Source organism: Anser brachyrhynchus (assembly GCF_964034855.1).
Source record: "Anser brachyrhynchus genome assembly, chromosome: 17".
Classification (NCBI taxonomy): Eukaryota; Metazoa; Chordata; class Aves; order Anseriformes; family Anatidae; genus Anser; species Anser brachyrhynchus.
In genome coordinates this window covers 3,346,578-3,361,591 of record NC_137710.1, presented here as the reverse complement: position 1 = coordinate 3,361,591, position 15,014 = coordinate 3,346,578, and the positions used below count along the sequence as shown (strand labels likewise).

The window sequence follows — 15,014 nt, the reverse complement described above, 5'->3', positions numbered from 1 at the left end:
TGAGTATTTATGGATTTGGCTCATTTGGAGGAGTTGGTTAAGAGACTCCTTTTTCTTTTGTTGTTGAAATGCCATCATTTTGCTCTCTTCTGCTACCAGTTAATCTCTCTGATGTGGGTCTATTTGGAAAGTCACCCATATTTTGTTTCTTTTCCTCTATTTGAAGGTTTTCCTTTCATTGAAGACCCTGACTCATAGTTGAAGTGCTCAGTTGTAACTGTTTGTATGTTAACACTTTGTGGCCGCATGTCTGTTGTTCTTTGTCCTTCTGTTTTTTGTTTTTTGTTGTTTTTTTATTTTCCCATCTGCTTCTAGTTGAGACAATCCAGAACAATCCCATCCTCCTCATGGAAAGTAGCCCTCTGGGTGCTCTCCAGCACCAGGACAGCTTCATGGAAACAAGTATCCCCGTTCCCGTACTGAATTGGCAAGATGTTTCCAATAAAAGTGCCGGTTTTGCTGAGTGTGTGTAATCTACACTTTTGTATTGTGGTCTTGGGTACTTGGGGTGCTTTTTGGAGATCACACTGTTACCTCCTGGAGCTGAAATCTTCATGCTGTGTCTCAGGCTGTGCCACATGAACAAACTGCTTGGGGTCGTGCTTGGGGTCTGGGAGACCCAGCAGGAAAAAGAATGAGTTGGCATTACAGTGCTGAGTTTGGAAGGGGGGCCTGCCGCCACATGCTCAGGTTTTTTCCTTCTGTGGTGGCTGTGCTGCTGGGAAGAGGCTTTGGCACAGAGACGTGGAGTCCCCGGGTGGCCTGCTCATGTGCAGGATCCCCTGGGAACTGCTTGGTTTGTCCGCAGCGTCCAACTCCCCAGCGCTCAGCCACGCTGCACTGTGGCCAGAAGTCTAATGCCTGTCGGACCAGATTTTGTCCATTTGAGTATCTCGTGTTTGGACAGTCCTTGTGGCTCTGCTGAATACACTGACTGAGGCTTTCAGACCCCAAGGTAGCTGTATGTGTTAGCTTTTGAAAATTAATTTCGCGACTTCTGCCTTAAAAAGCAAACTTTGATGCATTCGTTTTGCCTTATTTTACCGTTATAAATGCTGCATGGCCTCATTTATTCTGGTGGTGGCTGGTGCTGCATCTGTGATTTTAATGAGACTTGACTTTGTTTTGGTTCTTTCTTTCCCGTGTCTTACTTGCCCATTCTCACCTTTTTTCTATTTTGCATTGGGTGCCTGATTCAGCCGCCTTTTTTTTTAATTATTTTTATTTAACAAGCTGACCCTTGCTGTTCATGAGCAGTCCAGTACGTTATGTGGTCATACAGGATGGCAACATCGCTGGCTATCCCAGATAGTCTCTCCCTGATGATTTTCAGGTGTGCAGTTGCCATGTTGCCCGTGCTGTGATGTTCTGTAACAAAGCAGAGGGAAAGGATCTGGCACTATTAATTAAGCACTTTGGAGGTCAGTGATGAAATGCCCGTTAGCTGTTATCTGATACACCCTGCTGTCAGGACAGGGCTTTCAGAAGCTTCTCTGCTCTCTACCCTGTGTGTCAAGAGCACGATGTGGCCAAGCAGTGCTTGGTCTGACTGCAGCAGGTGCTGATTCCTAGTTCAGCCACTGGGAATGGATCTCCAGAATCATAACGACTTAAGGACAACAGAAATTTGTGTTGAAATTTGTGTGGCTCTTGATCTTAGGGTAGCAATTGCAGAGTGCCCAGCACTGGCTAGTGACTGGTGCAGGCAGGGTCTGGCCTGTGCTGAGCAGCTGGCTGGCTTCTTTGTTTCGTTATTGAACCTTCCGTATCTTCAGCTGCTTTCAGTATTCCCTGCTTTGGTGGCACAGCCCAGCCTGCAAAGAGCATATACCGAAACGTGCCATTTGGATGCCCCAAGGACTTAACTCGGTGCCAGCAGTACATTAGGAGGATGGCCCAGTGCCGTTCACTGAGTGCGAAACAATTAGTAAGAACATTGACGAATGGGTCCGTAAACAAAAAGGTACAGCACTGAAATGAGTATTAAAGATCCATAGCCAGGCCAAAAAAAAAAAAAAGCGATTTTGCTTCTTATGGCAGCTCTTGTAGAAGTGCAGTTAAATCTCAATTCACGCATCGGTCTGCCATGTGCTGCCGGGAGAGGGGTGCTCAGGGTGCCACTCGAGCCAGGTCTCCAGCTTTGGGATCTTCCTCGCTCTGGTGTGGTCTGCTCTCAGGCATGGTACAAAGCACGTTTCAGCCAGCGCAGTAAACCGGTGGCACCTCTGTCCACCTGTATCTAATGTCCTGAAGGAACAGCTAGTCTTGACGGTTTGTGGCTAAACTTGATCTTTCTGGTGCTGGTCCTGTTCCAGGCATCGGGATTGGGCTGGAAGTGTTTGCTGGAGAAACCTCCCGGGCTGCCACCTGTGAAAAGCAGGACACAGGGCCCTTCTGGAGCAGGAGCTGTCGCAGGGGCTTGGTCACTTTGTGCCGGTGTGGCAGCATCTGCTGCGTCCTGCCCCGGTCACATCATTCCCACAGACAGCCCCCTGGGTTTCAAAAAGGCAAGAACCTTCCTGCCCGAGGGATTTGGTACAAGGAATACACAGAGTTTAGGAAAGATGTTGTTAGTTTGTTTCTTCGTTGTTTTTTTTTTTCTTTTTTTCCTGTGAGTCAGGTCACAGGGTTTTATCTAGAAGTCGCTGTCACAGCAGCTTTGGGGTTGAGGAAGCCTGGCTAAAGGGGCAGTTTTCTGTCCACGTTTCCTGCCCTGCTTTTTCCTGGCCCTCATTTTTCTTAGAAACTGTAATCTTTCAGGGACAGAGGGTGCAGAGCTTGGGAAAAGGAAGAAACATGACAGTAACGCAAGTGGGCTGGACGCAGGGACGCTGCAGTTGGGCTGCACGTCAGCCCCTACAGGGCAGACTCCTGCCACCGACACACAGCTCGGTAACAGTAAAACAGATCAGGTTTTTATACGAGTGAGAATCACTCCTGTGGTGACACTAGCTAGCATGGTGCTGGAGGGGCTCTTGAAGTGGTTTTTTTTGTGTTGATTTGTTTTGTTTTTTCTTCAGACTCAGAAACCCACAGCTAGGCACAGAAAGCCAGATGACTAAGAAAGCAAGCCCAGAGTGCCACTGTTTTTAACTTTACTTATTTCCAGTTCCTGGGCCCATGAAAAAAAGGAGGTAAAATTCATGCAGAGCTAAGCGAGGATAAGCTAACAGAGCCAGAGCCGTGATCAACCCATTTGGCCCAGCCTTTCCTCCTGTGTAGCGTTGGTGTAAGGCTCCAGCTGCTTCCTAATGCAAGTCACAGATGTTTATTTTTAAGGGAGAAAAAGAAGTTCAGGCCTCGCTGGTAGGTGCAAGCTAAACCTGAGCCTGGCATTTTTCCTAGCTGGACAAAGCCAAACCTCTCCTTGCATCTGACCAAGTTCGGGGGAGCTGACGGTCATCATCTGTGCTGCAGCTGTGTCGGGGCACCCGTGTGATGGGAGGGGTAATTGCAGAAGGATCTCCCAGTCTGTACAGGCAAGGAGAAGAAGGGGTAACTCGGAGAGGTGAGAGGGCTGTGCCGGGTCACGCAGTCAGTAGGTACCTGCAGTGGGAGTGAGACCCCTTACCCCGTCTGTGGGGTTGAACTCAGCCAGCTCCTGCCTCGGCTCATGTTCCCCAAGCACAGCCTCTGGTCGAATTGTCTCTCCTGCCTCGTGCTGGTGCTTTCTGCAGGAAGAAAACTGTGCTGGCCTAGTGGGGCTGGCTGGGCTGTGGATGCTGGTAGCAGCCTTGACAGCCAGCAGCTTGAGGCAAGGTGAAAAGTGGAGGAAAGTGCTGAGAAAGTGATGCTGGTAATGGCCTTTCAGGCACAACGTGGGCAGTGTGTGAAGCTCATCATCAGGTCAGGCTCCCGCTAGGACTCAGATCTTGCAGTCCACAAAGCTTTTACACAGAGCAGCTTGTGGCCTGATTTTCCCTGCAGAGAACAGAACTCTTTTACCGACACTTATCTACACATTCTCTGCTTCATACATTCTCTTTCCCTCCGCTGCAGCAGGATTTGTGTGGGCACAGACACTGCTGCTGTGAACTGAAAGATCGGAGGAAGCAGAGCAGTAGCCCCAAGCAAAAAGATCTGTATTAAAATAAACCAGTTGCCAAAACAACGCCTCGTGTCAGCCGCACGCTGGGATCAAATCCAGGGATTGCCAAACTGGCTGAAGTAGGCGGAGGATGTTGGTGCAGGGGAGTGATTTTCCTGTGTTCCCCGTGGCATCCACTGCCCAGCTGGGCACAAACTTTTGCCCTGTCTGGAAAAAAGCTCAGATGCTGCTACTCAGGTACAACAGAGATGGGCAACATTAAAGCGATAGTAAATAGCTTCGCTTCTGCATGTTACTGTCATACCTGTGTTGCCTGCTGTGAAGCACGTGGTATCGGCACTACAAACCCTCTGCAGTGCAGGATGGCGAGATGTCTCAGAGACGTTTAATTTGGCCTCAGAGCATCCACAGAGGGGTGGGTGCTCGTACCACTGTTACAGGGGGGAAAAATGAAATGCAGAGATTTTATCTTGACTTACAGCATCTCTTGGTTTGCCAGTCCTGAACGTTTCTAGGTCCATTTCCCTCTAATACATGTATAAGGTCCACGTGAGCATGCCTTTAAATCCTCCTTTTCTGTATTTATGTACTAGAGGGTTAAGCCACACTTGGTAAACCTCAGGTTGGGATCTAAAATCCAGACTTGCATGTTGTACAAAAGAAGCTCTGTTTTCACAGAGACTGAGCGCTCCCCGAACCACCAACACCGATTGGAGATGTAAGTGCTCAGCACCAGGCTCCTTTTTCCTCAATAGCCCCTGTTTTAGTTTAACGAGTGTTGGCTGTATCCATCAGCAATAAAATACAAGTTCAAATTTAGTCCCTGCCAGGCATGAAAATGTTTTCTTGATATTTTTTTGCATTAATGCTTCTATCTTGGAGATGTTCATTTAAGTCTAAATGTTTCAAGAAAACAAATATCCCCTTTTAAAGGTTGTTTTTTTTGTTGTTCTCCTTCCCCTGATTATTATTTTGTCTCAATGTGAATATATAAAGTTGGATATATTCACATCTGTATGTATGACACATGCTTCTGTTATTGCTGCTTAAATAAGTCTGCCTGGATTTTGGTTTGGGGTTTTGGATTTGTTTTTTTTAGCTAATTATTTTGCTTTTCTCAATCAAAGACTGCTCTTCCTGCCACATGCCTCTTTGCCTGCTGTGGTGTTTGCTTCCTTTTCAAACTAGAGCTCCAATGAAATGTTTTTCATTCCGATCAGTTTTGAAAGGTTTTTGCATCTACGAGCCTTGTTTGCCTCCTCTTCCTCCTCTCAAGTTCATCTTGCCCAGCCTCTGTCTGTTGGTCTAATATTTTGATTTCCCTGTTTCAACTTTGTAGCAGATGTTGTTCAGTCTCATGGTGCCGTCTTCATGGAAAGCGCGTCCCTGTCCACCCCCATTTCAGCCCCTCAGTTCAGGGGCTTCCGGAGAGCCAGTGAGATCAGCATTGCCAGCCAGGTCTCAGGAATGGCAGACAGTTACACTGCTTCCAACATAGCCAACAGTAAGTGTTTCACCCCCTCCGACACTTCTGCTCGCCACCACACCGCTGTCTCAGCGCCGTGCACCAAGCCGTCCCGCTCTGGCTCAGAGCCACGCAGCTTCTGTCCGTCTGTCTGTCTGTCTGGGGTATGCTTTCCATTTATAACAAAACCTGGAGCTATCTCACCTTCACCTGGTTTTGTCCTAGTCAGTGCTGCGTGTTATCGTAACCCCTGGAGGAGCCAGGTTATGACACAGGGGCCATTGCCGCGTTATGCATGTTGGACTGTGCTGGTGATTATGGTGTAAATTGTTCAAAAATGGTAATAATTGATAACTCCGAGCGCCGTTTGGCTGCTGCGTGTGGTGAGGGTTAACCCAAAGGGATGTTTGTGCACTGCTGCTGATAAGAGTCTGGCAGAACTAGTGGGGATCGGCACTTCTAGATTAATAATGCAGGATGTGGTGCGTGGCTTGGTGCAGATTACTTAAACGTGATCCGCAAGAGGAGGGGACAAGTAAGCCCTTCTGTAATGCTGAAAGGCAGGAAAAGGTTTGGGTTATTTATTACTTCCCATCGAAAATTCAGCTCTTCTGTAGCCTGGAGGGCAGCTCCAAGAGTCAGTCAATTATGGGCCATGTCCCAGAGCAAAGTGAGGAGAAAAAGGATGTTGTTTTTTATTTTTTTATCAAAACCTGTATAACTTCCCAGCTAACATAGTGAGGAACAACAGCCCTTGTTAGCAGTTCAGCCCGTTCCTCGTTTCAGCTGAGGTGTGAGATTAACAGACTATATCCTCAGGGACCTCTGATAAACTCGGATGGAAAGAGGCTGAAAGCCAAACAAATTTAAAAACCAAAAAACCTTCAGCCCAAACTTTTGTCCCAGAAGGTGGTGAAAACTTAGAGATAGTCTGTTCCCAGCACGTTAAATTACAGGGCTATGAACAACTTGCTTCGTAATTAATTACCGAGCTTAGTAACGCTCCCTGAGGCAAGTGTGAGCTGTTGGAAGTGCGTGGGCACGGGGCAGAGGCTTCTTGTCCTGTTTGAGGCGACCTTTGCAGCAGGAACACGCTACCTGCCCTTGGACAAATGAGCTTTTCTTCCCTGAAGCACATCCGAGAGCCGATGCTGTAAGCCCAGCGTGCGTTCTTGTACTCGTCCTGACGAGCTTTCTCGCCAGCTGCTTGCTAACTTTTAATCTGCACGGGAGGAAGGCTACTCGGGGAGAAGGTGTTTGTTTTGTGCTTGTTTCACACCCACGGAGAGCTGCCAAGCTCGGTCGGCCCAGGAGGGAAGCTGGGGGCTGCCGTTGTTTGTTAGGAAGGGTTCGTGGTGGGACGGTGCCTGAAGGCCCCACGTAAGGCCCCGCAGCCATCCTGCCTCCGCCAGCTGAGGGCAGGGTCAGGCCTGCACAGAGCTCATGCTGCGTAGGTGGGGAACCCACTGGCGAACGTGGGGGGCACCTTTTGCTGCCCTCGTGTCCGTCAGCGCATCCCCCTGCCTGCCTGCAGAGGTCTGGGCAGTCTTACGGCTTTCCTCCAGTTATTTTGACTTACGTTTTGTGTGAGGTATTCCTGCACACACTTCACAGCCATCAAAACCTGTCTGTGACACCAGAGGGGAGAAGAAGTCCGGCCCTCAGCACATGCCTGGCGCGCCAGAGGCCCCACCAGGCGCAGGGGGAAGCTGCCGAAGTGCTGGGCAGCACAGGGCCACGCAGGGTGCCTGTCCCCAGCACCCGGCCTGTGACCAGCCCCATTCCTTCTCCCTGCTGTGAGGGTGTCTCAGCCCCTTCCTTCACCTCTCCGTACTGGCACAGCCCCTCAGCACCGGCCTTGCAGCTCATATGCTCAATTTCGTTAGCGCAGTGGCAGCCTGAAGCTGATACACTGAGGGTTGGAGGTGGCCTGCAGGCCACAAGGGCGCTGCAAAATGGCGTTTCCCTTCTGGGAGCCCTCCCCAGGGTGCAGCTTCCTCGCAGCGTGAGCTTCTGGAGGATGGAAGTGGTGTTGCCTGCATCGTGTGTGCCGTAAGAAGTATGATTTCTGTTTTTTGTTCGCTTTTGTATGTATTTTTCTTTTTAGAAACCAAACACCACCTTAACCATTGTAGAGGGTTTAGCCTTCTGTCCCAACTTGCACTCCCTCACAAATCCCCCACCCAAACTTCATCCAAGAGACCCAGGCAGCATAAACATGAGGAAGTCCCTTCAAAGGGAAGAAAACTCAAAGGGCCGTCGAGTCAGGATGCAGACTGTGCTCTTCGGATACCCAACCTGGACATCAAGAAAGGTATTCTGGAGAGACCTGCTCCAGTCAACCTCCTCTCGTTCGGTGGTCACAGATCTTCACAACAAATCTATGCGCTTTCACTGAGGCACTTGCAATTTCTGGTTGCATTTTAACAAGTACTTCTGTCACTTTGCTCCGAAGGTCACTCCTAACACTGCTAACATCTGGCAAGAGCAGGAGTTCTTCTAGGCAGAGTTGTGGGGACAACACTTCTGCCTCTACCACCCTCGTATTGTCTTTTGAGTGCGGAAGAGTTAATCCTGGCTGCTTCATACAAAGAATCTGGAATTACCCAAGCTGGGGACTTGCATGAGAAACGAAAGGTTGGGACGTGACCAGGAGCTGCCAATTCGCAAGGCAGGGAGTCAGAAGTGGCTGCGAGGAGGTGCCTGTGTGATCTGGAAAAGCCGTGTTGATCCAGCAATGCCCTCCTTCTCTTTTCCCCGGCTCTTCAAAATCTCGAGGGCCATTAGGATGTCCCCAGGTGGCCTGGGCATTCGGCACACCAGGTCTTGGGGAAGTGCTGATGCTGTAAGTCTCTGCACTTCTCAGTGGTTGTGCTGGTCTCTGGAAGGAGCTGATGGGTCCGTTTCTTAAGTTCAGCATCGGGTCTCATCACCAGCAGCTTTCCCTTAATAAGAAGGCTTTGTTGGATTGTACCTTATGCCTGGCAGCTTTCCTGGAAGGCCATAAAAAGGGAAAATTGTTACAGAGAAAAACAAGTTTGAGGAGAAACTCTGCCAAAACCCCAGCTTGCGACCTGCATGCAAACTCAGTTCTTCCTGTTGCTGTCTTCACCTGAGCCATCTTCTCCTTTCCGTGGCTGCTCTTCCAGGCCAGAACGTGCAGGAGCTGAGGGCTCCTTGCTGCTGGGAGAGCTGCCCATGCCGTCAGGGTCGGAGGCTTTGGGCTGAAACGTGCTTGTGTTGGAGCTGGAAAGGATGTGTGTGTGTGTTCAGGGCAGTGTTGAAGTGTGGTGGTGTGCGAGTGGTGGCTGTCAGCCACTTGTGCGTGAGCTGTTCGGTGGAAGAAACTTTCCTGAATTTTCTGTAACTTTGCCCACCCAAATCTCAGTGCATTTTTCAGTCCTCCCATGCAGTGGAGTCCCAGAGCCCCTGGCCCAGAGCTGGGCCAGGCACCTCTGTCACCTGCACCATGGTGGCCTCGGAAGGCAACGAGGACTTACTGGGGATTGCCAATCCTGGCAGCATGTGCCGTAGCACCCTGCCTTGTGGAGCCTTTCACATCTCATGTGGGCTCCCGGAATTCAGATCCTGTGCAACGTGGCTGAGATCTGGGTGCTAAAGAGTCTTTCACTCCCTGGTGAGAGCTAAAGGAGTTTGAAGCAGGGCTGGAGATGACCTGGGCACACACTGCAGTGGGCAGAGCTTGCACATCCTTCCTCCCACATCCCACAGGAGACATGTTTTGTCTTCTGCTTTGGATTGTGGATTCCCAGGCTCGCTGCATGTGAGCCTTGGATCCCTTCCCTGTGGTCTGGATGAACGGCGAGTTAATACCTGCCCCCTAGTGCTTTTGTATGTCCTTAAATAAAGGAGAGCTCAAGTGCTGCTGCCTCTGTGTGTTCCTCCTTCGGGTTGAGCAGACAGTAAGCCCCGGGTTGGTTGTTCCCTCTTAACAGTGCGACCGTCAGGGGAGCAACTTCCTGGCCTAACTGGAGCGAGGGGCCAGCGCCTTGAAATACCATTTGTGACAGACCGTGCGTGCACGTGAACCCGCTCTGAACAAATCTTTTCCTTCTAGTTGCTGCCAAATGGTGGGGAACCAAAAGGATCGACTATGCTCTCTACTGTCCTGACGCCCTGACGGCTTTCCCCACGGTTGCCTTACCTCATCTCTTCCACGCGAGCTACTGGGAGTCCACAGACGTTGTCTCCTTCCTGCTGAGACAGGTACGGTCATCCTCCCACCCTGATCTCCCTTGGGATCTGTTTCTGCTGGGAAAAAAAGGGGGGGAGGATTTTTATTTTTCCACTGTACCTTCCATTACTCTTCTTGATCTGTAGAGATGTGAAAATACCCTCTGTGCAGGTCCATCTTCTTCCCTGTCTTTTTGCTTCTGACCTGTGTCACTAGCAGAGCTGCACCCATGCAAAATTAACGGATGGGTGCTGTTGCACCCCGTTAGTTCAGGTCTGGGTTTTGTCATCAAAACAGGCTTCAGGCAGTCTCACCAAGGAGCCTTGGAGTGAGCCAAGCAGCCTGGGGCTGTTTCCCATCAGACCACAGTGGCAAATGATGGAGGCACTTGTTTCTTGCAAGTGAGCTGTTCTCTGTGTGTGTTCGGATCCCAAGTCCGAAACTTAAAGAAACTTGTTGGTGTCTAAATAGAAAAAGCACCAAATTCAATAAAACCGACGAAGTTCTGTATGAGTTTGACATGAGTTGATAGTTAGGGCTGGGTTCCTCATTTTGGCTTTCTGAGTTACTGCAGTCTCCTCTAGGAACCCAGACCATCATCACTGTGCTGGGATTTTATTTTCATTCCTCCAGTACAAAGCAGTTCTCCTGGGGCTAGGTAAATGGGGATTTCTGCAGTCCGATGCCTCAGACTCTGTCAACTTAAATTTGGCCTGAGATTTAAATTCACTGTTTAAAATATGACTTTCCTAAACAATTTTTTTTCTTCAGTTCCTTGGGGGATGAAGGGGTGTTATTTGCCTTACAAAGTATGAACCCCCTCAAGGAAAGGTACTTAGAGCATGGAAGTGGAAAAAAAAACAAAAACAAAACAAAAAGCAACTCTGTGGTTTGTGTTGCCCACTACGGCGCTTGGATTTGCTTTGTGTTAGCTCAGCTGTTAAGCTGTCCCCGCTCTCTTCCAGCCTCCTCGACTGCAGCTCTCAATTATTTATGACTCTGTTGGCAAACTTTCTTTCAGTGCTGTTTTCCAAATTGTGTGCGAACCATAAACAACAGAGATGTCGGTGCTGGTGGCAGCAGAGCAGTAGCAATAATCCAGCGAGACCCTTTCTTCTCTGGCTGTATCTCGCCCAGCGAGACGTCTCCGTGCTTGCATACACCTCGCCAGCTCAGCTGCTGTGAAACCACAGCCCCGCATCAAACTTAGCCCAGCGGGGCTGAAGGCAGTGAGGGACCCGTAATTTGTGCCTGAGTGGGAAGAGCCGCGATGGTCTCACACGTGCAAGGCCCCCCTCCCAAAATAGCACAACCAATTACTCAGGATTCAGCCCAAACCTGGGGCTGCAGCACAGTGTGGTACTTCATATCTTGCAGCTCTCCATCTGCTCAAAGCCTGCCAGTGGCTGCCTCTGCAGTGTGGCACCCCTGCTTCCCCAGTGCTTGTCTCTACTCGCTCATCTCTGCCTCGAGACTGTCATTTTTCTCATGCCCTCTCCTCTTGCTGTCCTTCCAGAGCACCACACCACTTCTTCCCCTAATAAGGACTTGTTTCTAATCTCTGGACAAAGTGTAAAAGAAAGCTGTTGGATAGCGTTAGGCTCCAAAGACTGAATCTTGTTAAAATACCCCAAATGGGACTCAAAATTGATTCCTGATGTAAATAATTCTCAGTAAAACTAGTTATTTTGTTTGCCTTGGATTTCTGTGAAATCCCTCCCCAGCAATCTCACCCTTCCTGGGGTCCTTTTTCTGTTTCCCAGGAAGAAAAACAACTTCAGCTCTGCAAAGCGAGCTGGTCCGTGCCAGACCGCTACTGCCTGGGTCAGCTGGAGAGCTGCTGATCCCACAGGCTGTGTTCAAGGGCTTGTAGCTGTCAGCCTGGGCTGACACACGAGAGTCTTCTTAATATTTTGGAGGGTCAGGGTCACAAAAGACTGCTGCCAATTTTGGAGTTCTCTTTGCAGGGTCACCTCCCAGCCTTAGAGCAGCCTTTGAGACACTTCCTCGCCTTTGGTGTTTGTCTTCCCTTTCCCTTCTGGGGTTGAAGAGCAACCTAGGCAGGATATAACCCTCCTCTCTCCAGGTTCCTCCTTCTCCATTCTCGCCTGTGCCCTGGCAGGCAGGAGCTGCTCCCAAAGGCTGGCTGGGGGATGTGACCTTGTCCCTCTTGGATCTCTGTTCCCATGCATTGGCCTGGAGATCAGTCCCTGCCAGGCCATGGGACTAGTGAATGCCTGCAGGAAGGGGAGTGCAGCACTTTCTGCTGCGTTTGAGCCAGTTTTGTACCTCCTGACAGCCTAAATAACCCGCCCTTCTTACCTGCATCCCAGCCAGGATTAAACAAGTGCTGGCCACAGACTTCGCTAGCTCAGAAGAAAGCGATTTTCCCTGCTCTTAAGGGAGCAGCCTCTCAAAGTGCTAGCTGACAAGCCAAATGCCCAGCAGGGGAACTCAGCCGTCTCTGTCCAGGCACTGCCCTCCCTCAGCACAGGCTGGGGAGATGCGGAAAGTGCAGGCAGGATGAGGGCGGCACTGTGCAAGTGGCTGATGTGCAGACGGGACCTGTCCCCCCACAGGTGATGAGGCACGAGAACTCGAGCGTGTTGGAGCTGGATGGGAAGGAGGTGTCCGTCTTCACCCCCTCCAAGCCCCGCGAGAAGTGGCTCCGCAAGAGGACGCACGTGAAGCTGCGGGTGAGGGGGGCTGGGGGCTGCCTCTGCTGCGGCAGGGCGCACTGTCACCTACGGGGGCTTCAGTTTGGGCTGCAAGAACGGTGCTGAAGGCAGCCACCGTGGGCACCTGTGTCTGTCCATGCACTTGCCATGTTATATAGACAGAGGCTTTATGCTGCTGATGTATGTTAGAGATATTTCACTCAGATAGTTGTGAAAGAGGCACCCAAAAGATCTGTATCAGCAAGGTCTCGGCCTTCACTCCGTGTAAAATGCAGCGAGTGTGGCTGTAGGTCAGGGAAGGAGAAGCAGCTTCTTCCAAAGTTCAAGAACACAAGTCCCATGTGAATGCCCTTCGTTCCCAGGAAATGTCTCTGATTCCTGAAAGAGGGCAGTTCTCTGCTAGAGCTGAAACAGTGTCAGCAAATTTCTCTGGCAACTGTTTGTATTGCCTCTTAAATTGAAAGTGTAAGACCTAACGGACAGCAGCAGCATTGCACATACAAACTGCCTTTTAAATGGGCTCTTCAGCCACATACACGGTGGCCATCGGTGCAGGGAACAAAGTCTCACCTCCCCTACAGGTCAAATTATTTTCCGAAGCTGAGAGCTGTGGGTGAACTGGGGAGAGGGTGGGGAATGACAGAGAAACCCACACGCTGATTTGTGCAGTCGTATTTGGCATTCCCCCTGAGACTGTTCGTCACTGAACTTTTTCTTTTTTTCTTCTTGTTTTGTGTAGAATGTCACAGCCAACCACAGGATAAACGACACCATCGCTAATGAAGATGGGCCCCAGACCTTAACTGGAAGGTTTATGTACGGTCCACTAGATATGGTCACACTCACGGGAGAAAAGGTACAGTCTGCTATGGGGTTGTGCGCCGTGTGGTGAAAAGAGGGGGGGACGGGGGCAGAGGCTGCTCCCTCACTGCCTGCTTGGGTTTCTTACCCTTGTGCCTTGGCCCGGTTCCCCTGCTCAGGCTTGGGTGGTGCCTCCTACCAGGGACAGCCCTGATCCTGGAGGCTGGCTTTCATTGCAGCACCTGATGTTCAGTTGCTTCTCAGCTCGGGTCTTGCAAAGCACAGAGGGTAGAAGCAGGACCAAGCCCAGATGAACGAAGGGGCTTGGGTGGAAGGTCCCTGTGCTTGGCCCATTGTACAACTCATCTTTGTCGCTGTTTTTGACCCAGACTTGCTGTCTCCCCAGGTGGACATCCACATCATGACCCAGCCGCCGTCAGGAGAGTGGGTTTACTTTGACACTGAGATCAGCAACAGCAGTGGCAGAATTTCCTACGTCATCCCTGAGAACCGGCGCCTGGGCATTGGCGTGTACCCTGTCAAGATGGTGGTCAGGTGATGTACCTTGGATGGCTGTGGCTTAGTTTGCAAGAGGACAAAAAAGGCTTGAAACAGGCCATGCGATTGCGTGACAAAGTCATAGACCTGTAACCCAGAACAAAAGAGGAATTTGATAATTGTAGAGTACGGTCCCTCCTTGCGTGGCAGCTCTGATTGTTGGGTGTGTTCAGAGCCTGGTTTGCCAGCAACAGGAGCAAAATGATTTGTACTCTACAGCTATAAAAGGAAGATTCATGTTTTATTCTGCCTCTTACATCATGAACAGGATGGTAATTGAGCTCTGGTTGCAGGATCTTGCACGCCTTCTGCACCATAGGTGTATGGCCTCACTGTCATCTGCAAAACTGCACAGCCGAGCGTATTTTAAAGACTATAAACTTGTCCTTGAGAGGCAGAACTTTGTTCTCATGGTAATTCACAGCCCAAGAGGTTTCAGCTCAGCTCCAGTTGCTGGCATTCAGCTTTGGAAGGGGGAGAAGAAGAGCATCGTTTTAGTGGTGAATGCAGCTATGTTCTCCTGGGAGTGTGTTTTGAGTCACTGATGGGCACTGACACCAGGACTCCGGAGCACTATTTCCCACCCTACCTCAACACAGAGTCCTTCCTGCAGTGCCCGTCGCTGCTCTAACCGAGGGTAGCACAGCTGTTAGAGCCTTTGGGCCAGGTCTGGGGCTGCTTTGGTGCACTCAGTACTTCTGAAAGAGCCTCAGTATCTTTATACCTATAAATACCCGGTTCCCTTTCAGGGGTGACCACACTTACGCAGACAGCTACATCACAGTTCTGCCGAAGGGGACGGAGTTTGTGGTGTTCAGCATCGACGGCTCCTTTGCAGCCAGTGTCTCCATCATGGGCAGCGACCCCAAAGTCCGCGCTGGAGCGGTCGACGTTGTACGGTGAGTGGCAGGGGCTGGGGCTGTTGGTTTGCTTTGCCCGTAGCGTTGCTCTAGGTCTGTAATCCCTGGACTTGTGGGTTTTCTTCTAGGCACTGGCAAGACCTTGGCTACCTCATTATCTACGTCACAGGCCGCCCCGACATGCAGAAGCAGAGGGTGGTAGCGTGGTTAGCACAGCACAACTTCCCCCATGGGATCGTCTCGTTCTGCGATGGGCTCGTTCACGACCCGCTGCGGCACAAGGCCAACTTCCTGAAATCCCTCATCACAGACGTAAGCCTGCGTCTGCTGAAATATGATCGTAGCACGGGTTTAGATTGCTGCTCGTCCAATTGCCCCTGTCAGCACCAGTCTCTTGGCAGCAATGCAA

General features: G+C 50.5%; 1 protein-coding gene across 14 annotated transcripts in view; it reads left to right on the top strand.

Annotated features, from left to right (window-relative positions):
- Positions 1-15,014, top strand: part of PITPNM2 (phosphatidylinositol transfer protein membrane associated 2) — a 132,286-nt gene that overhangs the window by 114,520 nt on the left and 2,752 nt on the right. For 9 of the 14 annotated variants that reach the window (XM_080558876.1, XM_080558875.1, XM_080558870.1 and 6 more), the window contains 9 exons: positions 316-465; positions 5,388-5,552; positions 7,621-7,827; positions 9,592-9,740; positions 12,288-12,404; positions 13,126-13,242; positions 13,594-13,742; positions 14,495-14,644; positions 14,734-14,917. In XM_080558876.1, coding sequence (XP_080415002.1) covers positions 316-465; positions 5,388-5,552; positions 7,621-7,827; positions 9,592-9,740; positions 12,288-12,404; positions 13,126-13,242; positions 13,594-13,742; positions 14,495-14,644; positions 14,734-14,917 — 1,388 coding nt within the window. The remainder of the gene's footprint in view (positions 1-315; positions 466-5,387; positions 5,553-7,620; positions 7,828-9,591; positions 9,741-12,287; positions 12,405-13,125; positions 13,243-13,593; positions 13,743-14,494; positions 14,645-14,733; positions 14,918-15,014) is intronic. The other 5 variants (XM_080558865.1, XM_080558866.1, XM_080558864.1 and 2 more) reach the window with 4 other exon arrangements.